General features: G+C 50.6%; 1 protein-coding gene across 2 annotated transcripts; it reads left to right on the forward strand.

The window, feature by feature from the left end:
* The first annotated feature begins 1,017 nt into the window (after nt 1-1,017).
* Nucleotides 1,018-25,298, forward strand: SLC9A5 (solute carrier family 9 member A5). 2 transcript variants are annotated; one of them, XM_050774988.1, is made up of 16 exons: nt 1,018-1,265; nt 4,609-4,911; nt 7,112-7,275; nt 7,467-7,545; nt 7,834-8,011; nt 8,550-8,770; nt 8,992-9,194; nt 9,426-9,515; nt 9,612-9,682; nt 10,398-10,527; nt 11,978-12,066; nt 12,227-12,353; nt 17,095-17,265; nt 17,780-17,846; nt 18,832-18,969; nt 23,865-25,298. In XM_050774988.1, exons 1-16 carry the CDS (start codon nt 1,079-1,081, stop codon nt 24,335-24,337), a joined length of 2,691 nt encoding a protein of 896 aa, XP_050630945.1. In that variant the 5' UTR covers nt 1,018-1,078; the 3' UTR covers nt 24,338-25,298. The 2 variants fall into 2 exon arrangements, with proteins under 2 accessions (XP_050630945.1, XP_050630946.1); XM_050774989.1 differs by lacking the exons at nt 17,095-17,265; nt 17,780-17,846; nt 18,832-18,969 and having other exon boundaries at nt 1,053-1,265; nt 23,865-24,050.
* The last annotated feature ends 734 nt before the right edge of the window (nt 25,299-26,032 follow it).

Consider the following 26,032-nt stretch of genomic DNA (forward strand, 5'->3'; position numbering starts at 1 on the left):
AGCAAGAAGTGAGAGTAGATTCCACCCAGTTTGAAGGAAGAGGTGGGATCAGTTCCCTTTAGTTGTGGGAGGAAGAGGGAAGGATGCCCTTCAGTTTTCAGGGAAAAGATTGGGATGAGTCAGTTTGAGGGGGCAGATAGAACACGTTCCCCTCAGTTTTGGAGAAAAAGTGGGATGGGTGCCCCTCAGCTTGAAGGAAAGTGGAGACGGTCCTCCTCTGTTTGGGGCGAGATGAGCCGAATGCCCCTCAGATTTGGAAAAAGTTGGGTGCATCCCGTCTAGTTTGAAGGGAATCAGGAGGCTGGGTTTTCCATAGGTTCCTGTCAGCTTCATGAAAGAGATGAGACAGTTCTCTGTAGTGTGCTGGAAAGGGCGGGCCAGGTGCCCCTTGGTTTGGGAGATGAAGAACAGCCTCCCTCTTCTCCTGGAATGAGCTGGGCCAGTCTGGGCCTTGGGGTTTCTGGGACGTTGGGGGCAGCGTTGTCCATCACTGCTTTGGGGAGCGTCCAGTGCGCGTGCGCAGCTCAGGTCCGGGCGGGGGCCGGCAGGGGGTCCCCAGCTTGGGAGCGCCGCGCGGAGGGCGGCCAAGCACTGTCCCCTGCCGTTTGCACCCGGCCACGCCTGGGCCCCAGGGGGATGCTGCTCGCCGCCCAGCAGCGCTGGCCGAGGAGGAGCCGTGCCCCTCCCGTCTTGACCGCGCCCCCCGCAGACCCCCGCTCTTCACGCTGCTGGCTGCCCGGGGGGGCCGTGGCCGCGCACCGCTCTGGATCTGGTGGGGGCGGTTTTGGGGAGGTTTGGGGGCGCGGACTCGAAGGAGTAGGTTGTGGAACTTGGGGGAGAGCTGCACTGGGGAATTTCCGGAGCTGGGACTGATTTAGGGAGGAAAGAGGAGGGAGTCCCCGACTACGAGAGTCCGGGGCAGGGTCTCGGAGCCCGGACCTGGCTTGGGGGTATCGGAGCCGGGATTGGGGGGAGCGAGCCCCACGTGCCTGTGACGCGGGGGCGCCCGGTAGGTGGCGGCGGCGACGCGGGGCCGGCGGCCGTGCGGTGCCGGGAGGGCGGCTGGGCAGGCTGCAGGATGCTGCGCGCCGCCCTGTCCCTGCTCGCGCTGCCCCTGGCGGGGGCGGCCGAAGAGCCCACCCAGAAGCCAGAGTCCCCGGGCGAGCCTCCCCCAGGCTTGGAGCTCTTCCGCTGGCAGTGGCACGAGGTCGAGGCGCCCTACCTGGTGGCCCTGTGGATCCTGGTGGCCAGCCTGGCCAAAATTGGTGAGTGCGTGTGTGCGTGCGCCAGGTCGACGGTCAGCTGCGGACCCGCCCCCAACACCCTCACCTCCTCGGTCCTCAGATTGGGGCTGGCTTCTTGCACGGTGCTGGGACTTAGGTTTGGATTCCACAAATCCGAGCTCTCGCCCAGTTCCTGCGTCGCCTCCTGTGGGTCCCTGGTCCCTGTCTTCTCCCCTGGGAGCTCTGAGGATTTACCTTTCTGAAGGGCTGTCCCTCCCTCTCCCCAACTCCATCTGTAGGCTCCTTTGCCCTCTCCGCTCCCCTGTTCCCCTTGCAGTAGGCCCTCTTCAGTCTGGTCTCTCCCCCACCAATCCCCAACCTCCCAGAAACCTCTGTCACCGGTGAGGACGTGTGGGGACATTGAGGGGAGGGTGTTCTCCCACGAACACAGGCATCCTGGTTCTGAAAAAGCAGCCTCCCCTGGAGACCACGTCCGAGTGTCCATTCCCTTGGGAAACTACACTGCCACTTTTCCTCCAGCTCTCCCCTGCTGCCCACTTAAAGCTGCTGCCTTCTTGTGCCTGTGTGTGGGGGCCCCCCAGCCCGGTTCAGGTCCACATTCTTCCCACTTCAGGGTATAAGAAACTTCCATGTATGGGGGCCTTCCTGTGTGCTGCCTACCCTAGATGCTTTCATACATCCAACCTCTTCAGTCCTGACAGCATTGAAGGCTGTGCTTCAGACTTCTTTTTCCCTGAATAGAGCTGCTTTTGCTTGCATCTGCTCCTTCCTCCTCCCTTCTGAGCAGCCAGTGGTCCCTCCTCCCACCAGAGACCCTCCTCCTTCTCTCTGTTGTGCAGGCTCTGCTGTGGGGGTGACTAATTATAGCTGAGTGTTGCTACTCTCTCCCCATGGATGCCGGCACAGCCTGTACTCCAATCTCACCAATACAGCCTTCATGGAGGAATCACCCAGAGCCTAGAAAATGCCCCCCTTCTCCACAGGGACACTGCTCGGGGGTAAGGGGGCTGGGCAGGAACAGAACTTTCCACTCTGCTGTGGCAGCCTAAGATTAATAATGGAAAGTAGAACTCAATATGCCTTCGGGGAGCATGGTTCTGTGGGGCTTAGATCACAGGGCTGGGGTTAATGCATAAACAGATGAAGATAAAATGGGGTCCCTGAAGGAGAGAAGTGGAAGACCAAAGTAGTAACAAGTACAGAGAGATCTATGACCACGTTTACCTTAGAGGCCCAGCAGCAATGACAGTAAGAGTGGAAGGAGCCTCAGATTTGGAGCCAGCAATTGGGTTTGCTGAGAAGTCTGTGAGTTGCAGAAGAGTTCCTGTCTTAGGGCTTATAGCAACAACTGTAGTTTTCCCCATAAATCATGGTTCTTTTTCTAGTTTGGATGACATCTTCTATGGAAGTGGGAGAAGAGAGCCTCGTTTTCACAAGCCAAAGAAAATCCTAGAATGAGAGAAAAGGTAGAACATTCAGGAACACCTTCCCCCAGCTTCATTGCTAGACTTTTTCCCTTTTATTAAACAAATATCTACGTAGAACTCACTATGTGCCAGGCACTGTTCTAGGCCCTTTGGGTACAGCTTCCAAAGGGCACTGTCTTGGCATAGGGTCTCACACAGGCTAATTTAGAGGTCTGCTTCCCCAGCACCCCAGGGATCATGTAGAGAGAGATGTGTTCACCTGTGGTCTGAGGACTTAAAGGAGAGCCAAAGAGTTTATTTTAGAGGACAAAAGTAGGAGTGGCAATAGTGTTAGAAACCCTTTTCTTCTCTCCTCCTACAGACAGAACTATTCTATTTAATTAACATTTGGTGTGTGTCTAACATACTATGTGGCTGACATTATGCTAGGCACATTTGCATACTTTATATCATTTTATCCTCACCCTTGATGCTGGGTATTTTTCCTATGTTACAGAAGAAGAAAATGAAGTTGAAGTAAGTTAAATAATTTGCCTGAGATCACACAGAATGTGCTAAGGCTGGAAGAAGACTTGGAGATCTTCTGACTGCTAAAGCCAAAGTTTAAAAAACTACGCAGTCCTGAGTGAGCCCATATAATGAAAGGCACATTGGGCTAGGAAGTCTACACAGCTCCTAGGAGGTATAATATACATTCTGGTCCAGTTAAGGAGTGAGGACATTATAATAGGTAACATTTATTGAGTGCTTACTGTAAATTAGTGTGCTAAGTGCATTTGAGTAGATTGTCTTTCTTTTTTTTTTTTTTTTTTTTTGTGACAGAGTCTCACTCTGTCACCCAGGCTGGAGTGCAGTGGCATGATCTCAGCTCATGGCAACCTCTGCCTCCCAGATTCAAGTGATTCTCCTGCCTCAGCCTCCCAAGTAGCTGGGACTACAGGCACCCACCATCACGCCCTGCTAATTTTTGTATTTTTAGTAGAGACAGGGTTTAGCCATGCTGGCCAGGCTGATCCAGAACTCCTGACCTCAAGTGATCTCCCCACCTTGGCCTCTCAAAGTGCTGGGATTACAGGTGTGAGCCACTGCGCCCCACCTGCAGACTGTCTTTTTTAGTGGTCACAATAATCTCATGAGATCATTATTGTTTTTACTCCCATTTCGCTGATGAGAAAACTGAGTCAGAGACGTTAAGTGATTTGCCCTAAGATCACAGAACTAGGCTTTGAATCCAAGCAACTTGTCTCCAAAGGCCCTGATTTTTACAGCTATCTTATATATAAAAAGATACCAGGTAGCATTTGCTGAGGTTCAAATAATGGCTATGGATAAGGATGTCAGAGAAAGGTGAGGTCCCCTGAAGATGAAAGTATAAAGGAAGGGACACTTCTAGAAGGGGAAAAAGCAGTAAAGGCCTAGGTTACCATGGTGTGACAGGAGCACTAAGAAACAGATGACTTTGACTGCAGGAGAGGGTTTGTAGCCCTGGAGATTGGAAATTCTAGAAATCTTACATATTTCTCCTCCCTTGGTCCCAGTCTTAGAAGGTTGGCCAGGCGCAGTGGCTCACGCCTGTAATCCCAGCACTTTGGGAGACCAAGGCGGGTGGATCATGAGGTCAGGAGTTCAAGACCAGCCTGGCCAACATAGTGAAACCCCGTCTCTATTAAGAATACAAAAAAATTATCTGGGCATGGTGGCGCATGCCTGTAGTCCCAGCTACTTGCGAGGCTGAGGCAAGAGAATCACTTGAACCCAGGAGGTGAAGGTTGCAGTGAGCTGAAATTGCCCTACTGCACTCCAGCTTGGGCAACAGAGTGAGACTTCGTCTCAAAAACAAAAACAAAACAAAACAAAAAAAACCTGGGAGGTCATAGGCCTGTTTGTGGGAGGATATTCCATAAACTGATCTATCCTGTACTCTTTTTGCATTGCAGTATTTCACCTGTCTCGGAAAGTAACATCTCTGGTCCCTGAGAGCTGCCTGCTGATTTTGCTGGGCCTGGTGCTAGGGGGCATTGTTTTGGCTGTGGCCAAGAAAGCTGAGTACCAGCTGGAGCCAGGCACCTTCTTCCTCTTCCTGCTGCCTCCTATTGTGTTGGACTCAGGCTATTTCATGCCTAGCAGACTGTTCTTTGACAACTTGGGTGCCATCCTCACCTATGCCGTGGTAGGCACACTCTGGAATGCCTTCACAACAGGCGCTGCCCTCTGGGGCTTGCAGCAGGCTGGACTTGTAGGTGAGTGACCCTAAGACCTGGGCTTTGCCGGACCCATCACCCCTCTCCCTTCTCCTCAAGCTCTGGAGGTCCATGCTGGTGTGAGCCATGCCCTGAAAACTCCATCCTAGGTCCCTCCCTCTAGAGTGCAAGGCAGTGCTCCCGATGGGGTTCAGGCCTCATCTAGGTCTCTGCCAGTCTGGGCTTCTGCAGCATAACAGCTGAGCAGGAGCCTGGCTCCCAGCTGTGTGTGGGCTGCCAAGGCTGGGGAGCCTGCGTTACCACTCTGTTGCCTCCTGCCCTCTGTTACCACATTGCCACTTGCCAGCCCTGCTCCCCTGAGGCACAGCTGCACATCATTTCTGCAAGGGCCTTCTGTCCTGGCTCTCCCCAGTCCAGGTCAGGGTGGTTTTCTGTTTTTATTATTATTATTATTTTCTTAACTATATGTTGTCTAGAATAAATTCATTATTTTAAAACATTTATTTTTTAAATAAATATAATAGGTATTTAAAAAATAAATAACTATTATAAATCCATCAAATGCTGGCACTACACTGGGTTTTCTCTCCTTACCTATCCCACTGACTCTTCATAGCAAACCTTTTGTGTAGTTTGTCACATTTAATGGATGAGGAAATAGAGCCCCTTACATTTGTTTGCTATCAGGTCCAAGGTTAGCAGAAGAGGTCTGTTTTTTTTTGTTGTTGTTGTTTCTTGTTTTTTTGAGATGGAGTCTCACTCTTGTCCAGGCTGGAGTGCAATGGCATGATCTTGGTTTACTGCAACCTCCACCTCCTGGGTTCAAGCAGTTCTCCTGCCTTAGCCTCCTGAGTAGCTGGAATTACAAGCATGTGCCACCACACCCGGCTAATTTTTGTATTTTTAGTAGAGATGGGGTTTCACCATGTTGGCCAGGCTAGTCTTGAACTCGTGAGCTCAGGTGATCTGCCCGCCTTGACCTCTCAAAGTGCTACGATTACAGGCGTGAGCCACCGCACCTGGCATCAGGTCTGTTTTACTGAGGCTCTTTGCCTTTAGGTTGCCCTCTCTTGCTACCTTCTTTATTTCCTAACGCAAGAAATTCATTCAACCCTCAAGGTTGATGATTCACACTTTTTCCAAGGTATTACAAGAAAACGTTTACAATTGCTACCTGGGACTCTAACCTGGTTTCCCTATTGAGGTAGTGAACTATTTGGGGCAGGAAGGGAAGGGAGGACATCAGATCATAATAACAGTAATAGATAATAATATTTTTTGGGTGCTTACTATATGTTAGGCATTGGCTAACTAAGGAAATTTTATTAGTCTCAATTGTAGACTAGTAAGTCTCAATTGTAGACTAGTAAGTCTCAATTGGAGACTCATGGAGAAACTGGGGCTCATAGAAATTATATGACATATTCAAGTCCCATCTGTGGTGCTTTTCTTACTATATTCAGTCCTCCACCCCTGCTGAGAATTGTGTCACATCCCTTTGGCTAGGAACCACAGGTATGGGAGAAAGCACTCTTTTGTTATTCTCCCTAAAAAAAATAGTTGGCAGCCAATTTCCATTTGCTGGTAGTCATTATTACTGTTGCTACAGTGTTTTTTCCCTATTTTATTATTATTATTTTTTTTGAGACTGAGTCTTACTCTGTCACCTGGGCTGGAGTGCAGTGACACGATCTCGGCTCACTGCAGCCTCCGCTTCCCTGGTTCAAGTGATTCTCCTGCCTCAGCCTCCCAGGTATCTGGGATTACAGGCATGCACCACTGCACCTGGCTACTTTTTGTATTTTTAGTAGAGACAGGGTTTCACCATGTTGGCCAGGCTGGTCTTGAACTCCTGACCTCAGGTGATCCAGCCGGCCTCGGCCTCCCAAAATGCTGGGATGATAGTCGTGAGTCACTGTGCCTGGCCTTTTTCCCTATTCTAAATGGCTGGGTTGAGTTTTGAAACAATCTTGTGAGGCAGGCAGATGAGGAGGCATGGCTTAAGGTAAGCCATATGACAGTGACAGAACCACATCATACAGTTGGTAAGTGGCAAAGCCAGGCCTTAGGCATAGGTAGTCTTTTGATCTGCAGGCTGATGCTGTCTTTGCCAGCCCAAGTCCTCTTTGGGCTTCCTTGTTGTATCAGCAGGGGTGGAGCTTGGGCTTGTCCCAGGGCGTGCTGCAGGAGACTGGGTCGTCTTCAATGACTGGCCTGTTCTACATGTGTCCCTTAATAGCCCCTAGGGTGCAGGCTGGCTTACTGGACTTTCTGCTGTTTGGGAGCCTCATCTCGGCGGTGGACCCCGTGGCCGTGCTAGCTGTCTTTGAGGAGGTGCACGTCAATGAGACTCTCTTTATCATCGTCTTTGGCGAGTCCCTGCTCAACGATGCAGTCACCGTGGTGAGCGTGCTCAGCTGACTGCCATTCCCTGACCCCAGGCTGCATGCTCTGACCAGCTAGGGGTCTGTGCAGACTCAGACCCTTCCCGTGGGTCCCCTGGGGGCAGAAATATGCTGTCTGCTTTCACTGTCTCCCAGCAGTCCCAGTTGCTGCCTTCCCACCTCACTGCTGACTCTCCTCTTCTCGCTCAGGTGCTGTACAAGGTCTGCAACTCCTTTGTGGAGATGGGCTCTGCCAAAGTGCAGGCCACTGACTACCTGAAGGGAGTCGGTCAGTATTTCCCTGCTCCCAGCTGGCACTGGAGGTCTGCCTCCCCTGGGTTGCTGAGGCCCTCCCACCCCACATCAGGACAGAGGAGGCTATTCGGGTTGCCTCATCTCCTCCACTCCTCTATAGATAAATGGGGTCTGGGAGGGGCTTGCCAGGGATCCTGGCTCTGGGTTTTGAGCTCCTGGAAGTGCGGTGGGCATCATCTCTCACTCCCTGCCAGGCAGCAGTCTTGTCAGCCCAGGTAGGGTCCAGGCCAGGGGTCATGCTGACAACCCACTCCTCCCCCAGCCTCCCTGTTTGTGGTCAGTCTGGGCGGGGCAGCCGTGGGCTTAGTCTTTGCCTTCCTCCTGGCCCTGACCACACGCTTCACCAAGCGGGTCCGCATCATCGAGCCGCTGCTGGTCTTCCTCCTCGCCTACGCAGCCTACCTCACTGCTGAAATGGCCTCGCTCTCCGCCATTCTTGCGTGAGTTCTGGGGGCCTTGCAGGCAGATAGCTGGGAGGGGGCACTGGAGATGGTTGCCCCTCATAGGGACACAGGCAGGAACTTCAGGAGTCCATAGGTTTCCCTGAGCCCTTGTGGTAGTGGGAGCCTCAAACTCTCCTGGGGAGTCAGTAAACCTCAGGCAATATTTCAGGAGCTGCCTCCAGAACTGTCCTCAGCACCCTCAAACTCTCTGGGTATAGGCTGGGCTGGAAATAGACTTCAAGGCCTGGGGCCGCCAGCTCTGGAGGCCATAGCACTTCAGAAGGTGCATCAGAGAGCCCGCTAGTCAGAGCACATTCCTCCCACCTTCCCTTCCAGGAGACACTGAGTGGGAAGCCTGGAGATCTGGACGATTAGCCCAGCACTACCACTCAGTCTTCAGGCCTCCCTGGGCTTCAGCTTTGAGAGTCTGACATCCTGTGATGGGCAATGCCCCCTCCTGCAGTATGCTCAAACCCCAGAGGCTAAGCACCCTGGAACCCTTCCCCACTTGCCCTGTCTCTCCATCCTCTCCCAGGGTAACCATGTGTGGCCTGGGCTGTAAGAAGTATGTGGAGGCCAACATCTCCCATAAGTCACGCACAACTGTCAAATATACAATGAAGACTCTAGCCAGCTGTGCTGAGACCGTCATCTTCATGCTGCTTGGCATCTCAGCTGTGGACTCTTCTAAGTGGGCCTGGGATTCTGGGCTGGTGCTTGGAACCCTCATCTTCATCCTGTTCTTCCGAGCCCTCGGTATTGCTGGCACCTTCTGCTTTCCCACTCTCCTTCCTGTCCCGCCCCTCCCCGCAGCTCATCTCCCCATCTGGGTCCACATCCTTGTCAATTCCTAAGCCTCCTCTTGTTGCTCACTTGTCCCAGTCCCTGTTAGACTTCAGCCCAGATACGTGGTGCCATCCACTCCTGCGTCCTCCACTCCCAACGCTTTGCTCCCACTGGCCTCCCTCCCGCTGTAGGCGTAGTCCTGCAGACCTGGGTGCTGAATCAGTTCCGGCTAGTCCCTCTGGACAAGATTGACCAAGTGGTGATGTCCTATGGGGGCCTGCGGGGGGCTGTGGCCTTTGCTCTCGTCATCCTACTGGATAGGACCAAGGTCCCTGCCAAGGACTACTTTGTAGCCACCACTATTGTAGTGGTCTTCTTCACAGTCATCGTGCAGGTGGGAGTGCCCACAAGGCTGGGTAGGGAGAGGGTTGGGCAGGCCCTGGGGGAGTCTTGAAGCCTATGGGACAGGGGCTTCTCTTCCCACTGGGAGATGGAGGGCCCTGACTTCCCAGACCTTGAGTGCAGTGGGGTGGGGGTACTGAAGCTGAAGCCTCATTATGGGGAGAGAAAGGCAGCAGGGAAATGAATAGGAATAGGGCAGGGCTCACCTCCTGCCTGTCCATAGGGCTTGACCATCAAGCCACTGGTCAAATGGCTGAAGGTGAAGAGGAGTGAGCATCACAAACCCACCCTGAACCAGGAGCTGCATGAGCACGTGGGTACCAGAACCCCAGCCCTCGCCTGTGCCTCTCGACCTTCTCCTATTTTGGGCAGAGTCCTGATCCAGTCCCCCTACCCACCCCCCTTCTAGACTTTTGACCACATTCTGGCTGCAGTGGAGGACGTTGTGGGGCACCATGGCTACCACTACTGGAGGGACAGGTGAGGGAGCTGCCCCGAGGCTCCTTCAGCAGCAGCAGCCCCACCAGCCAGGGAAGCACGGGGGATGTGCCACACTTCTGAGAAGGGACAGAGCCAGGTTCAGGCTGGGTGACCTCTGCCTGAAACCCCTCAGTGGCATCCCAGTGCTCTCAGGTTAAGACAAGGCTCCCCAGCGTGGCCTGCTTGGCCCTGCATGGTTTGGCAACTGCCAGACTCCAGCCTCGTCGTGCTCTGCTCTGTCTTTAACTGTCTGCCTGCTAATTCCATGGACCCTGCCTTACAGCCTCAGGACCCACCATATTCCCCCAGCCTGGCCACTGGGACCTTCTCTCTACTAGAACACTCCTTCACCTCCCTCTCACTTACTCAACTTCGATTCATCCTTCACAACTCATCATAGACTTCAATTGTTTAGGGAGGCCTTCCCTGGCCTCCCTGGCTAGGACATACCTGTGTCATATTCTCTAATTATCCTTTGTAGTTCTTGTCATGGTTGCAATTTTACAGTAATTTGTAATAATTTCAATTACTGTCAGGCTTTCCCATGACACTGTAAATTCCATGAGGGCGGGACTAGCCTTGAGATTCTCTCTGGCTGAGGCCCATATCTAAAAAGCCAGGCCAGTGCTGACAGTGTCCTTGCCCCGTCTGAGGAAGGGCCACCTGGCCAGGCCTTGGGAATGGGACTCAGGGCCGGGCCTGGCATCCTCTGTAGGTGGGAGCAGTTTGACAAGAAATACCTGAGTCAGCTACTGATGCGACGGTCAGCTTACCGCATCCGGGACCAGATCTGGGATGTGTACTACAGGCTCAACATCCGGGATGCCATCAGCTTTGTGGACCAGGTGGGCCAGCAGCTACCAGGTGGGCCCGTGGTGGGTAGGCAGATGGGCAGCAGAGCAGGACAGAAAGGGGTGGTAAGCAGGCTGGCCCTGAGCAGGGAGTTGGGAACTCCCAGCTGGCTCCATGGTCTGGTGAAGTGGCAGTGGCAGGAAGCAGCTGGGTCTGGTGCTGACATTCAGAGTCTGGCAGGCAGTCCAGAGAGGTGGGAAATAACTGGACTCTGGAGTCAGCAGATGTGGCTCAACCATTATCACTTCCAAGCTTGTAACCTTGGGTAAGTCACACTCTCTGAGCCTATTTCCTTAGCTGTAAGAAAGAGGCTGGGCACGGTGGCTCATGCCTGTAATCCCAGCACTGTGGGAACCTGAGGTGGGTAGATCACTTGAGGTCAGGAGTTTGAGACCAGCCTGGCCAACATTGTGAAATCCTGTCTCTACTAAAAATACAAAAACTAGCCAGGCGTGGTGTTGCATGCCTGTAATTCCAACTACTCGGGAGACTGAGGCAGGAGAATCGCTTAAATCTGGGAAGCGGGCTGGGTGCGGTGGCTCACACCTGTAATCCCAGCACTTTGGGAGACCAAGGCGGGTGGATCATGAGGTCAGGAGTTCGAGACCAGCCTGGCCAACATAGTGAAACCCCGTCTCTACTAAAAATACAAAAACTAGCCAGGCATGGTGCTGGGCACCTGCAGACCCAGCTACTTGGGAAGCTGCAGCAGGAGAATTGCTTGAACCCTGGTGGAGTTTGCAGTGAGAATGCAGTGAGCTGAGATTATACCACTGCACTCTAGCCTATGTGACAGAGCGAGACTCCGTCTCAAAAAAAAAAAAAAAAAAAAAAAAAAAAAAAAAAATCCGGGAAGCAGAGGTTGCAATGAGCCGGGATTGTGCTACTGCACTCCAGCCTGGGTGACAGAGTGACTCTGTCTCAAAAAATAATAATAGGCCGGGTGCGGTGGCTCACGCCTGTAATCCCAGCACTTTGGGAGGCCGAGGCGGGTGGATCACGAGGTCAGGAGATCGAGACCATCCTGGCTAACACAGTGAAACCCCATCTCTACTAAAAATACAAAAAATTAGTCGGGCGTGGTGGCGGGCACCTGTAGTCCCAGCTACTTGTGCAGCTGAGGCAGGAGAATGGCATGAACCCGGGAGGCAGAGGTTGCAGTGAGCCGAGATTGTACCACTACACTCCAGCCTGGGTGACAGAGCAAGACTCTGTCTCAAAAATAATAATAATAATAATAAATAATAATAATAAGATAGAAAGCAGGCATAAGAGTACCTATGTTATAGATTTTGTGAATTCGATATGCAAAGTGCCTAGCACAGTACCTGGCATGTCAAAAGAGTAAACTAAGTGTTCATTATTATTATTTTCTTTATTACCCCTGACTCCTGGGCAACCCTCCATCTGATTGGCGGCTGAACTTGGTCTTGATGCCTGCAGGGAGGCCACGTCTTGTCTTCCACAGGTCTCACTCTGCCTTCTATGCCCAGCCGCAATTCTGTGGCAGAGACTTCTGTCACCAACCTGCTGTGAGTCTTTGAGCCCCATCCCCTTCCTCATATTCCTCTCCATTGTGCCCTTTCTCTGAATCCCTTCTGGGGGAGATTTGTCAGCATCTTTGCATCTGCCCTTCTCCTGGCCTGTGCCTCCTGCCCCCTCCCCAGCACATGTGTCCTCTGCTTCCGGCAGGAGGGAGAGTGGCAGTGGAGCATGTCTGGATCTGCAGGTGATTGACACGGTACGCAGCGGCCGGGATCGTGAGGATGCTGTGATGCATCATCTGCTCTGCGGAGGCCTCTACAAGCCGCGCCGTAGGGTGAGAGCAGGCAGCATCGGGATTTTGAGGGGGTGGAGGTGGTCTGAGGAGAGCTTAAGAGGCAGTTGGTGCCAGCTTGTTGGAGAGCTGCAGATGCCCAGCTAAAGAGTGTGGGTTTCAGCCGGGTGCAATGGCTCACGCCTGTAATCTCAGCACTTTGGGAGGCCAAGGTGAGTGGATCACTTAAGGTCAGGAGTTCGAGACCAGCCTGGCCAACATGGTAAAAGTGAAACCCCATCTCTACTAAAAATACAAAAATTAGCTGGGTGCGGTGACACGTGCCTGTCATCCCAGCTACTCGGGAGGCTGAAGCAGGAAAATCGCTTGAACCCGGGAGGCAGAAGTTGCAATGAGCTGAAGTCTCACCACTGCACTCCAGCCTGGGCGACAGAGCAAGATTCCATTTCAAAAAAAAAAAAAAAAGAGTGTGCGTTTTATCTCATCAGTAATAAGAAACCTCTGCTTTATTTTTATTTTTTGGAGAAAGGGTTGACGTAATACAAGCACTGTTTAAGGATACCTTCTCTGGTAGCAGAGTGCAGATCAAATTGGAGGGGGTGAGTTGAGAAGCTGGGAGAGCCAGTTGGGAAGCTGGAGTGAAATATTGTGGATTAGGGCTGGGCAGTGGGAAGGGAAAGGGGCACATAGGCCTAGGTGATTGGCTCTGATGGTGAGAGGAGGAGGAGGAGACAGAGTACTGGGGCCCTTGAGGGTCACTGGAGAATGATGGGGTCACAGACAGAAGCAAGAGCACTGAGGAAGCCTCCTAGACCAGCTTAGCCTATGGAAGGTAGGCATCTGTTTTAAATAATGGGAGTTAGTCCAATGCAGATCATGAAGCTTTACAGCTGGAAAGGCCCAGCTCATCCAGGAGAGAATCTGTTGCAACCCCACAAGAGGGCAGCAAGCCATTACCTTGCACCTTTCTAAAATGGGAAGCCGGCTGTCACCAGTTCTGGCAGTTTCAACAATCAAAGCTCTTACTACTGTTGAAACAGAACTGGCCTCCTTTAACTTGCACCCACTGGTCCTGATTTGACTCTTTGCAGCTCTGCAGAATAAATCTTCTAAAATTTCAAGACAGTTCCCTTTCACACAGGCTGTCTTGCCCTCAGGCCAGCATCTCTTACCTCCTGGTATGTCTTCTCTGGACTTAAAAAAACAAGACCCAGAACGGAAGTTGCTATTCTAGCTGTGGCTGGCCAGGGAAGGACCTAGAAGCTCTCTCACCATTCTAGTTCTAGAACTTGCTATTTCTCTTCCCAGAGCCCAAGATCCCTCCAGCCTTGGCTCACCACTCTGGGGCCCCACATTGTCCTTAGAAGCTGCTAAACTCCCAGGTCTTCCTCAGTTAATGGCTGGCAGACCCTGACTCACCTCAGCCTATGGGGATTTTAAAAAACATTTCTTATTCAAAATTCCAGTAGAGTGAATAAAATAACTCATATTGATCTATCAACTAGCTCTGAAAAATCAGTGCATGATTAATTCTTTGTTTTTGTTTTTGTTTTTTTTTTTTGAGACAGAGTCTCGCTCTGTCGCCCGGGCTGGAGTGCAGTGGCCGGATCTCAGCTCACTGCAAGCTCCGCCTCCCGGGTTCACGCCATTCTCCTGCCTCAGCCTCCCAAGTAGCTGGGACTACAGGCGCCCACCACCGCGCCCGGCTAATTTTTTTGTATTTTTTTTAGTAGAGACGGGGTTTCACCGTGTTAACCAGGATGGTCTCGATCTCCTGACCTCGTGATCCGCCCGTCTCGGCCTCCCAAAGTGCTGGGATTACAGGCTTGAGCCACCGCGCCCGGCCAGTGCATGATTAATTCTATTACATTCTGCAGCCCTACCACATCCCGCCCACACTTTATCTTAAAACAAACTCCAGACATCATATCACATCATCTCAGAATATTTCAGTATGTCTCTCTAGGTGGCAAGAACTCTTACATCCAGTCAGTATTCAATAAGTATCTTTTTTCCAGCTGGATGTTCAAATCAGGGTCTAAATAAGTCCACACTTAGCATTTGAGAAATATGTCTCTTTGTTTTAAAAAATCTATAATAGTTCTTTTTCCCCTCTCTATCTCCCTTGCTATTTATTTATTGAAGAAGCTGGATACTTTGTCTTGGAGAATTGCACATTTTCTAGATTTTGCTGACTGTGTTCCAGTGGTGTTGTTTAACATGTTCCTCCGTTCCCTATATTTCCTGGTTGTTAAATCTAGAGGCCTGATCAGATTCAGGGACATTCAATAGGTATGCTATATATTTTCTGTGGTGTCACATCAGGAAATACACAATGATTTGGTGTGTGGGGGGTGTGTGTGTGTGTGTATGTGGTGTTTGTGTATAAGATTGGTCAATGGGTTCAGTCCAATCAGTTCATGTGTAGTCTGTTTTTCAAAAATCTGGAATAAGTTTGTGTGTATCCTGTTAAATGTCATCTTACTTGCTTTGGCCCATCATCCCATTGTTTGGTTCCTATGTCTGCCACCAAATGTCTCCTTCTTAGATTCATATCATCTGAAAATTTGTAAAGACTGTTAACTTTGTATTCATCCAAATCCACATAAACATGTTGAACAGGATAGAGCTGAGGACAGAGCCCTGTGGCATGCTACTAAAGACTTTCCTCCAGACTGACATGGATCAAGCATTTTTGGGGTATGGTAACTCAACTAGTTCTGAATCCACTTAGTATGATAACACAATCCACAATTTCTCATGTTCTTCATCGAAATACCATTAGACAGAGACAGAGATATCTAGTATGCAGTTAGAAGGATTACAGTTTAATAGAGAGATAAGGGCTGGAGAGAGATTTGGAAGCTCCATATCAGGTTTTGTCACCTGGCTACCATAGAATCCCCTGGGGAACTTCCTGGCTTCACCTGGAGATTCTGATTCTGTAGTTTGGAGTGGGACTAAGAATCTGTGTTCTTACTAAGTTCCCCAGGTGATTCAAATGCAGCTGGTCTGATGACTGATGTTGGGGGACCACAGATCTGTATCACTGGGATATCTGGGGCGGAGAGAATGGATAAGTTTTCTGGGGAGAGTGTTTCGTGGGGCGGGAGGAGAGCTAAGGATAACACTGAGGAGTGCACATGCGGGAAAAGGAAAGAGAGCCAAAGACAAGGAACTCTTGGAGAAGCAGTGGCAGGTGGTGCCTCAGGCCTGGGGCAGAAAGAGGGCTAGATGCTGTGCAGAGGCCTGGCCAGCACCTAGGCAGAGCCCACAGCACTGGTGACCAGAGAGAAGGCAGCACTGTGGAGTTGTGGACCCTGGAGTTGCATTTCTGGTATTTAAGGAAGTAGTGGGTAGGAGAGAAAGTGTCAGAATCAAATTATAAAAGTGTAGCAGCAAAATGGAGACAATGGTGTTCAGGGGAAGACATTCTTTAAGGAGGCAAGGGCAGGAGCTTGAAAACAGAGGGGAGGGAACCAAGTGGTGAGGGAAGGAGTGAAGATACAGGAGAGTGGATAAATAGGAGGCAGCAGGAACTGCTGGAGGCAGGAAGGAGGGAACTGAGCAATGTGGAGGCTGGGGCTGGGCAGCAATGAGCCTTGTGAAGGAGATGGACCCCTTCTCCCCAGGAGAGAGGGTACCTCCTGGTGCAGAGTTAGAGGAGGAGGACAGATGGGAGACTTGAAGGGGGCTCTTAGAACTGGTTCAGGGAAGCAGAAAATATGAGATAAAGGGACCAGACTTGGGATATGAGGCAAGATAAGAAGATTTGGCAGGCGCTGGGCAGTATTTCAGGGGATTACCAGTAGATGATGAAAAGGTCCTAAGCAGGGAGGGTAGAGGCAGAGGCAGTCTAGATGAGTGTGTAGTGGACTTGGTGTTGATAAGGGTTAAAAAGAGCATGGCCAGGCACCGTGGCTCATGCCTGTAATCCCAGGACTTTGGGAGGCCAAGGCAGGCGGATCACCTGAGGTCAGGAGTTTGAGACTAGCCTGGCAACATGGTGAAATCCTATCTCTACTAAAAATACAAAAATTAGCCGGGCGTGGTGGTGGGCACCTATAATCCCAGCTACTTGGGAGGCTGAGGCAGGAGAATTGCTTGAACCCCAGAGGCAGAGGCTGCAGTGAGCAGAGATCATGCCATTGCACTCCAGCCTGGGTGACAAGAACAAAACTCTGTCTCAAAAAAAAAAAAAAAAAAAAAAAAAAAAAAAAAAAAAAAAAAAAGATGATGGGGGTGATCCTGAATTATTGGGACTGAGAAGGTCCAGGGTGTCAGGGGAAATAGTTATGAAAGTTCAAAGTGCAGCCCAGAATATCATGGTGATGGATGTAGAAATGGCTAGATGGGAGATTCCAGCTGGAGAAAGGATCCTGTGGTGTAACTAGAAGGGGGCAGGTAGGCTGGATGTGTGGGAGAAGCTCAGATAAATGGAGGTACAAAGAAGAAAATGTCCCCTATGTTGTCACAGTAGCGGAACAAGACAGAGGGTCACCTTCAAACCAGAGAGAATCGGGAAAGGTTGGCAAGGGATGGGGAAGGTCAGGTTTGGGGGAATAAGTTCTGGGATAAAGGGAAGCTTTTCCCAGGGAACTGAGAACACAGTGTCTCTGGCTGGGTTCCTGTTGTATTTTTTGTTTTGTTTTTCAATCCATTGTTAATTCTGGAAAAGCTGGGCTGGCAGGGCCTGTGGTGAATATGTTGGGGCTGTGGCCTGGGGTTCCTGTGGGAGGCCAAGGCATCCGTCCTCATAGCCAGGCGGGGCTGTCATTGCCAGTACAAAGCCAGCTGCAGTCGCCACTTCATCTCAGAGGATGCGCAGGAGCGGCAGGACAAGGAGGTCTTCCAGCAGAACATGAAGCGGCGGCTGGAGTCCTTTAAGTCCACCAAGCACAACATCTGCTTCACCAAGAGCAAGCCGCGACCCCGCAAGAATGGCCGCAGGAAGGCACGTCTTCCCTCAGGGACTCCTCTTCGGAGCTGGAGGCTGACAGCATGCAGATTTGAGCCCCCAAGTATTAGGATCCAGCTTAGGGGGACCCCCAGTTGGACAGTCCTCAGGGACTTGATGACTACAGCAGTTTGAGTTCCCTTTTAGATGTTCCTGGAGCCCCAGAAGTAAGGTGAGACCTTCAGAGGGAGAGCAGCCTCTTGGCCATGTGGTCACCTGCTGGGAGGCAGCAGGGCCTCCTACCAAAGATGAAAAAGGCAGGAGAAAAGGAGATTCCTTTGAGGGGCAGCTCCATGAGCTCCTAAGTCAGCCCAGGCTGATGCATCCAGATTTCTTGCTGGGGCATGGGTCACTCTTGCCTGGTTGGCCAAGGGATGGTAGAACCACTGGGACTGACACAAATTCCCTCCCCTGCTGGGTTAGGAAAACTTGTCCTGTTGACCCCACCAGATAACAGGGTTGGGGTGGGAAGTTGGGGCCAGAGGCTCAAGTTTTCTTTCTTGGTCCTCAGAAGGATGGAGTGGCAAATGCTGAGGCTACAAATGGGAAACCTCGAGACCTGGGCTTTCAGGACACAGGCAAGCAGGGAGCAGTGTGGGATTGAGGATGGGAGGGAGGAGGGAAAGGGCTGGGGCTCGCCAGCCAGAATCCTGGATGACCCGCTGTAGGGTGCATTAAGCACTGTGAACTGGGGCTCTTCCTCCAGGGACTTGATTTCCAAGTTGGAAATGTTCAAAGCAGTAATTAGACAATGTGTGACAGGAGTCATCTGATTGCTAACTATGGGTTATAGGCCCCGAGGACTTGGAAAAGGTGTCATGGAGAAGGGGGAGCTTGGTCTGAGCCTTGGAGGATGGGTGGACCCTGGGGCCCAGGGTCCTGTCTGCAAAGCCAATTTTGTTTTGTTTTTTGAGATAGAGTCTCACTCTGATGCCCAGGCTGGAGTGCAGTGGTGCCATCTTGGCTCACTGCAACCTCTGCCTCCCAGGTTCAAGAGATTCTCTTGCCTCAGCCTCCCAAGTAGCTAGGATTACATGTGCACGCCACCACACCTGGCTAATTTTTTTTTGTATTTTTGGTAGAGACAGGGTTTCACGTTGCTGGCCTGACTGGTCTTGAACGCCTGACCTCAGGTGATCCGCCCGCCTCAGCCTCCCAAAGTGTTGGGATTACAGGCGTGAGCCACCGCACCTGGCTGCAAAGCCAGTTTTGTATGAGCTGAATGTTGATGGGCCTTCCAGCAATCCAAGTGCTCATGTTTCCAGTGGATCGTGGGATTTGGGGCTGAAAGAAGAGGATGGGGGAGCTGGAAAGTGTAGTCCTCATGGCTTCCTCTGAGGACTTAGCTTCCTCTGGTCACCTCCTTGGGCTCTGCAATGTCAACTTCTCTCCCTCCCAAGTCCCCACCTCTTAGGCCAGTGCTTGAAACAGCCAGAGGAGAAAGCAGGTGTCTCTGCCAACATGTGTTCTGCCTAGGGAGACAGCGAGCTGGCTTGGGACTGTGCAGTCCCAACAGGCAGCTGCCAACCCAGGCCACCTGACTCTGCTCTTGTCACTGTCCAGCTGCTGTGATATTAACCGTGGAGTCTGAGGAGGAGGACGAGGAAAGCGACAGTTCAGAGACAGAGAAGGAGGACGATGAGGGGATCATCTTTGTGGCTCGGGCCACCAGTGAGGTTCTCCAAGAGGGCAAGGTCTCAGGTAATGGCTTCCTCCCTGCCCACCTCCCTTCTGGAACAAGCTGGTTTCCTTTCTCTTCACTCATGGCCTCTACTCCAGACAACTCCCTTTTCCTATTCACTAGTTTATTCCTATTCACTAGTTTTCCTATTTCCTAGAATAGTTTTCCTCTTCACTAGTTTATTGATGCCAGCATTTACAGAGCATCTTCTTCATACCAGATGCCCAACATAGGTGATATTCAACTCTCACAACAACCAAGATGGGGAAACTGAGCTCAGAGAGATTAAGAGACTTGTGACTTGTCCAACATCACACAGTAGAACCAGAATTTGAAGCTGACTCATCTGACTCCCAAGCCCACAGCCTTTCTTTTTAAAATTTATTTATTTTATTTGAGACAGAGTTTGCTCTTGTCATCCAGGCTGGAGTGCAGTGGTGCAATCTCCGCTCACTGCAACCTCCAGCTCCCAGGTTCAAGCAATTCTCCTGCCTCAGGCTCCCAAGTAGCTGGGATTACAGACATGCACCCCCAAGCCTGGCTAATTTTCATATTTTTAGTGGAGATGGGGTTTCACCATATTGGCCAGGCTGGTCTTGAACTCCTGACCTCAGGTGATCCACCTGCCTTGGCCTCCCAAAGTTCTGGGATTACAGGTGTCAGCCACCATGCCCGGCCTTTTCTTTTCCTTTTTTTTTTTTTTTTTTTTAAATGCCATTTTTGCATTGCTATAATCTTTTTTTTTTTTTTTTTTTTTTTTTTTTTGAGACAGGATCTCACTCTGTCACCCAGGCTGGATCATGGATTGCACAATGGCATGATCATGGCTCACTGCAGCCTTGATCTCCAGGGCTCAAGTGATCCTCCCACCTCAGCTTCCTGAGTAGCTGGGACTAGCACACCCAGCTCTTTTTTTTTTTTTTTTTTTTTTTGAGATGCGTTTTCGCTCTTGTTGCCCAGGCTGGAGTGCAATGGCGTGATCTCGGCTCACGGCAACCTCCGCCTCCTGGGTTCAAGTGATTCTCCTGCTTTGGCCTCTCAAGTAGCTGGGATTACAGGCATGTGCCACCATGCCCAGCTAATGTACTTTTAGTAGAGATGGGTTTTCTCCATGTTGATCAGGCTGGTTTTGAACTCCTGACCTCAGGTGACTCGCCTGCCTTGGCCTCCCAAAGTGCTGGGATTATAGGCATAAGCCACCATGCTTGGCACCCAGTTGATTTTTTAAGATTTTTTGTAGAGATGAGGTTTCACTGTGATGCCCAGGCTGGTCTCAAACTCCTGGCAATCTTCCCTCCTTGGCCTCCCAAAATGCTGGGATTACAGGTATGAGCCACCATGCCCACTCATATCCTTTCAAGGCCATGCTGCTTCCCTTTATAGTCTAGTGAGGAACAGGAGGTGGTGAGCAAACCATGGGCTCTGTTGAGACCCATGCCCTCAAGTAGAGCCCCAGGTGAAGGTGGCAGCCTGATCTGGGAGAGGAACCTAAATTCGTCAAAATGGAGTTATTGTGGACAAAAATACAGTATATAAGCATGTTTATGTACGTATAGAGACCCAATTCACTCATAATGTTAGTATCACTGATGGTTGGCACCCTCAAGTGTCTTTAAAATTTATTATAGAAAATTTCAAAATATACAATCTTAGAACTATAAAATAAACTCCCATCTATCCGTTACCCAGCTTCAACAATTACCTACTCATAGCCAATCTTATTTCACCTAAGCCTCACCTATGCTCCTCCCTCAACTATTCCTTTGATGCAAGTCTCAAATATCGTATCACTTTATCAATAAATACTTCAGTACGTATCTCTAAAAGATAAGGATTCTTTTTTTTTTTTTTTCTTTTGAGACGGTCTCTCTCTGTCACCCAGGCTGGAGTGCAGTGGTGCGATCATAGCTCACTGCAGCCTTGAATGCCCCGGCTTAAGCAGTCCTTTTGCCTCGGCCTCCCGAGGAGCTGGGACTACAGGCACACACCATCATGCTCAGCTATGTTTTGTTTTTTTTTTTTTCTGGTAGCGATGAGGTCTTGTTATGTTGCCCAGGCTAGTCTTAAACTCCTGAGCTCAAGTATCTTTACTTCTCAGACTCCTAAAGTGATGAGATGAAAGACGTGAACTACCATACCTAGCCAGATAAGGATTTTTTTTTTTTTTTTTTTTTTTTTTTTTTTTTTTTTGAGTTAGGATCTCTCTTTGACACCAGGCGAGAATGCAGTGGCTAGATCATGACTCACTGCATCCTCAACCTCCTGGGCTCAAGCCACTCCACCTGGCCTCAGATAAGGATTCTTGATGTGTGCCTATAGTCAACTGAGCCCAGGAGGCTGAGGCTGCAGTGAGCTATGATCACGCCACTACACTCCATCCTGGGCAACAGAACAAGACTCTGTCTCTTGGGGGACAAAAAAAAGAAAGGATTATTTAAAAAATATATAACCACAATGCTTTTACCATATCTAAAATCTGTCATCAAATATCATTGTTCGAATTTCCCTGGTTGTCTATATATATATATATATATATATTTTCACAGTAGGCTTGTTCAATGTCCCTTTTAACCTATAGCAGTGATTCTCAAGGGGGATGGTGGTGGAGTGATTTTGCTCCCCCAGGGGACATTTGGCAACGCCCAGAGACATTTTTGGTTGTCACAACTGGGGAGGATGGCCTTGGATTGAGGGGTAGAGGCGAGGGATGCTGCTAAACATCCTACAATGCACAGGATAACCCCCCACAGCAAAGGAGTAGCTGTCCCAAAATGTCAAGTATCAAGTTTGATGAACCTGATCCATAGGTTCCCCCAACCCCCTCCTTTTTTTTCTTCACAATGTATTTACTGAAGAAACCTGCTTATTTGTCCTACAGTCTTTCTCTGTCTGGATTTTGTTGATTGCATCCCCAAAGTGTCATTTAATATGTTTCTCTGTCCTTTAAATTTCCTTTAAACCAGTAAATCCACAGGCAGAGGCTCACACCTATAATCTCAGCACTTTGGGAGGCCAAGGTGTGCTGATCACCTGAGGTCAGGAGTTCGAGACCAGCCTGGCCAACATGGTGAAAACCTGTTTCTATTAAAAATAAAAATAAATAAAAATAAATAAAAATAATAAAATAATAAAATAATTAGCCAGGCATGGTGGCAGGTGCCTGTAATCCCAGCTACTCTGGAGGCTGAGGCGGGAGAATAGCTTGAACCTTGGAGGTGGAGACTGTAGTGAGCTGAGATCGTGCCACTACACTCTAGCTTAGGTGACAGAGCAAGACTCCATCTCAAACAAACAAAAAAACTTCGCCTCATGAATTATTTGGTTACTTTGAGGTACAGTTCACCCAGTAAATGCTTGATTCTTTCATTTGTCAGTTTTCAGACCAAAGAGTTCATTCCCTAGCAGCCTCTAAAGGTGAATACCAAAAGTTTTTTTGTTTTACACTTTTTGTTGTTGTTATTACATTTTAATATGCCAGATCTTTCAAGAGATACCATTTTACTTTTAATCATACCATCAATACATTTCACACATGTATTCAAGCAAGAAGCTTACTGGGCTGCTCAGGACTTTATCAATGAACAGATACAGGCTGTGCTTTACTTTGGAGAGCTGGGGTGGTTGGTGGCCACAGGGATTCTTTCCAGGTTTCTTCCTGCAGAATCTCAGGCTTCCTGTAATTCAGCCCCACCCCTGCAGTTCTGGGATTCTTAACTCAAGTCCCCTATACCTCGTCATCCCCTTTGCGGCAAAGCTCTGGCCTCCTGTTAGGTTTGCATGAGCTCACACTCCTGGGCTTTGTCCTACCAAAGGGCTGTGGTGGGTACTCAGGCAGGACGCCTAGCAGAAAAACCTTTGGCCTGCAGCCTCCAGGTGTTTCTTTCCCTCCCTGGTCGCTGGCATTTCTCCCTCGCTGGTTGGCTGGGATGGGGCTTGGCAGGAGGCTGTTTCAGAGACCGGTGCTACAGTAGGGTGAGGGGACTGGAGATGGGGCTTCCTTCATGCCTGGCTCCTGCTTTCGCTATCTTCTTCTTATTTTTTATTTTCATTTATTTATTTATTTTTTAATTTTTTTTTTTTTAGATGGAGTCTTGCTCTGTTGCCCAGGCTGGAGTGCAGTGGCGCAATCTCGGCTCACTGCAACCTCTACCTCCTGGGTTCACGCCATTCTCCTGCCTCAGCCTCCCAAGTAGCTGGGACTACAGGCGCTTGCCACCGTGCTTGGCTAATTTTTTATATTTTTAGTAGAGATGGGGTTTCGCTGTGTTAGCCATGATGGTCTCGATCTCCTGACCTTGTGATCCACTCGCCTCGGCCTCCCAAAGTGCTGGGATTACAGGCGTGAGCCACCACACCTGGCCATTTATTTATTTTTTAGATAGAGTCTCACTCTTTTACCCAGGCTGGAGTGCAGTGGCGAGATTGTAGCTCACTGCAACCTCTGCCTCCTGGGTTCAAGCGATTCTCTTGCCTCAGCCTCCCGAGTATCTGGGATTACAGGCATGCGCCACTATGCCCGGCTAATTTTTGTATTTTTATTAGAGATGGGTTTTCATCATGTTGGCCAGGCTGGTCACTAACTCCTGAGCTCAGGTGATCCACCACTTTGGCCTTCCGAAGTGTTGGGATTACAGGCGTGAGCCATGGCGCTCGGCCAACTTTCCTTATTTTCATTTGTTCGATGAAAATAATGTTTGATTTCTTGAGCAACTACTGTGTGGCCGGCCTGTGCTAGGTGTTGCGGACACAGTGGAGAGTAAAACAGGCTGTGGTACTTCCCCTCAGCAAGACATTCATCAGATAATTGCACAAATGGATGGCAGATGGAAACTGTGGCATGAATTTATGAGAATGTGCTTATACTTGAGGTTTCCACTGTATTGGTAATGAGTTCATGCGTACTCTCTGTCCTCAGGAAACCTTGAGGTGTGCCCAAGCCCACGAATCATTCCCCCCTCCCCAACCTGTGCAGAGAAGGAGCTCCCCTGGAAGAGTGGGCAGGGGGACCTGGCAGTGTACGTGTCCTCGGAAACCACCAAGATTGTGCCTGTGGACATGCAGACCGGTTGGAACCAGAGCATCTCATCCCTGGAGAGCCTAGCATCCCCTCCCTGTAACCAGGCCCCAATTCTGACCTGCCTGCCTCCCCATCCACGGGGCGCTGAGGAGCCCCAGGCCCCTCTCCACCTGCCTTCTGATCCACGCCCTAGCTTTGCCTTCCCCCCAAGCCTGGCCAAGGCTGGCCGCTCCCGCAGTGAGAGCAGCGCCGACCTCCCCCAGCAGCAAGAGCTGCAGCCCCTCATGGGCCACAAGGACCACACCCATCTCAGCCCAGGCACCACTACCTCCCACTGGTGCATCCAGTTCAACAGAGGCAGCCGGCTGTAGCCCAGGGTCTCAGGGAGGAGCAGAAGGTGGAATCCCTGCGGGAAATGCTCCCTGGGCAACGGGTAGAGCCCTTGCAACTTGACATGGGGCCAGAGGGGCCTGGCTTGAAGTAGTAATTGGGCTTCCTTGGGGCTGGTCAGAGGGGTCACCTGAGCTGGTCTTCACAGGGGCCTTTCTCACCACCTCCCTGCTCCTAACCCCTGCCACTTTCTGTTTCAGTAAGGCCTCTACTGTGGCTCAGGACCCAGTCCAGGCCTTCTACGGGCTAGGCCCAGAGACTTGGGTTGCTGCTTTCCCTTCACTAGTGGGTTTTTCCAGGGACTCTATAGGCAGCTGCTCCTGCTCCCAAAGCAAGGGCATCATTCCTATTCTTCAGTGGATGCCAGCCTTCCCTGCCCCCACTCCCTCCCCAGCACTGGGTCAGTGGTGTCCTGGCAGTGAGGCTCCGTGAGAGGAACCGGGGTGGAAGGTGGTGCAGGCCTCACCCTCGGGCTTTGCTGCCCTGTTGGGTCAGCTACCCATAGTCCATTTTTTAAGGGCGGTGGGAACTTCTGTCTCCACATCCTGCTTTAGTCCCTTCCCTTTGCTGCCAGGTATTGGGGTAATAGTTCCTCCTTTTCCAAGACCAAGGCCAGGAGGCTGGGTCAGGCTTCAGTTCAGGCCTGTTGCTTAACTGGGGTCACCCTGGGATCTGCTGCTCTGGTCTAAGTCTGGACCTTTCTGATCCTTGGGTCTGGGTTTTTTGAGGAGGGGACATAGTGGCCTCTGGGCTGCAATGTCACTACCTGAACATTCCCCAAACAGAGAAGGAACCCAGCATCTCAGGGCCACTGCTCCACTGCTCTGGGGGCTGGGATGCCTGGCTAAGCAGGGGCTGACAGCAGGTGACTTTCCAAGGGTCAGCACCTGCCTTGTGTTTTGTACCTTGAACCTAAGATACATTAAACATCTCTCAGATGGATGGGTGTCTTGTGTCCATGTGTCAGAGCATTCTTAGGGTGGGGGGGCAACAACAGGGGCATCTGGTGAAGGAGGTGAGAACCCAACTGCCTGCCCCAGGGATTGAGAATGGAGGGGAATCCTAAGCAGGACTGTTCATCCTTCTGGTCCCATCATGTGTTCCCCAATACTTTCCCAATATTGTCCCCTTAGCAGGGGTCCTGCCATGGTAGTCGAGGGGATCACTGTTTTGGCATGGAGTTACAGAACTAGAAGTCTACAAAATGAGAAAGGCTAGCAGGGAAAGACCCCAGAGGTCAGGTGCCAAGCTGCCCTGATGCAGCACCCCACATACCTAGGACCAGATAAGAATTTCTTGAAAACCTGGATGCAGGTACAGGACACGTGAACATAGGTGGCCTTTTGCACATAACAGATGGGAAGGCAATCTCAAGGGCTCACGGGATTTGGTTACCCCGAGTGTTTATTTTTTATTTTTGGAAACAGGATTTTGTTCCATCACCCAGTCTGGAGTGCAGTGTCACAATCAGCTCACTGCAGCCTGGAACCCCTGGGCTCTAGGAATATTCTCGGCACAGTCTCCCAAGTAGCTAGGACTACAGGTGTGTACCACCATGCCTGCTAAATTTTTAATTTTTGTTTTTATTATATTTATTTATTTTTAGAAACAGGATCTTACTCTGTCACCCAGGCTAGAGTGCAGTGGCGTGATCTCGGCTCACTGCAACCTCCACC

This window comes from Macaca thibetana, chromosome 20 (genome assembly GCF_024542745.1).
Source record: "Macaca thibetana thibetana isolate TM-01 chromosome 20, ASM2454274v1, whole genome shotgun sequence".
NCBI classification, from domain to species: domain Eukaryota; kingdom Metazoa; phylum Chordata; class Mammalia; order Primates; family Cercopithecidae; genus Macaca; species Macaca thibetana.

Excerpts from the sequence above, each read along its gene's own strand:
- SLC9A5 (XM_050774988.1), top strand. The coding sequence starts at position 1,079 with ATGCTGCGCGCCGCCCTGTCCCTGCTCGCGCTGCCCCTGGCGGGGGCG. Across the intron at positions 17,266-17,779 it reads GCAAGAATGGCCGCAGGAAG|AAGGATGGAGTGGCAAATGC; the intron begins GCACGTCTTCCC and ends CTTGGTCCTCAG. Across the intron at positions 17,847-18,831 it reads CCTGGGCTTTCAGGACACAG|CTGCTGTGATATTAACCGTG; the intron begins GCAAGCAGGGAG and ends GTCACTGTCCAG.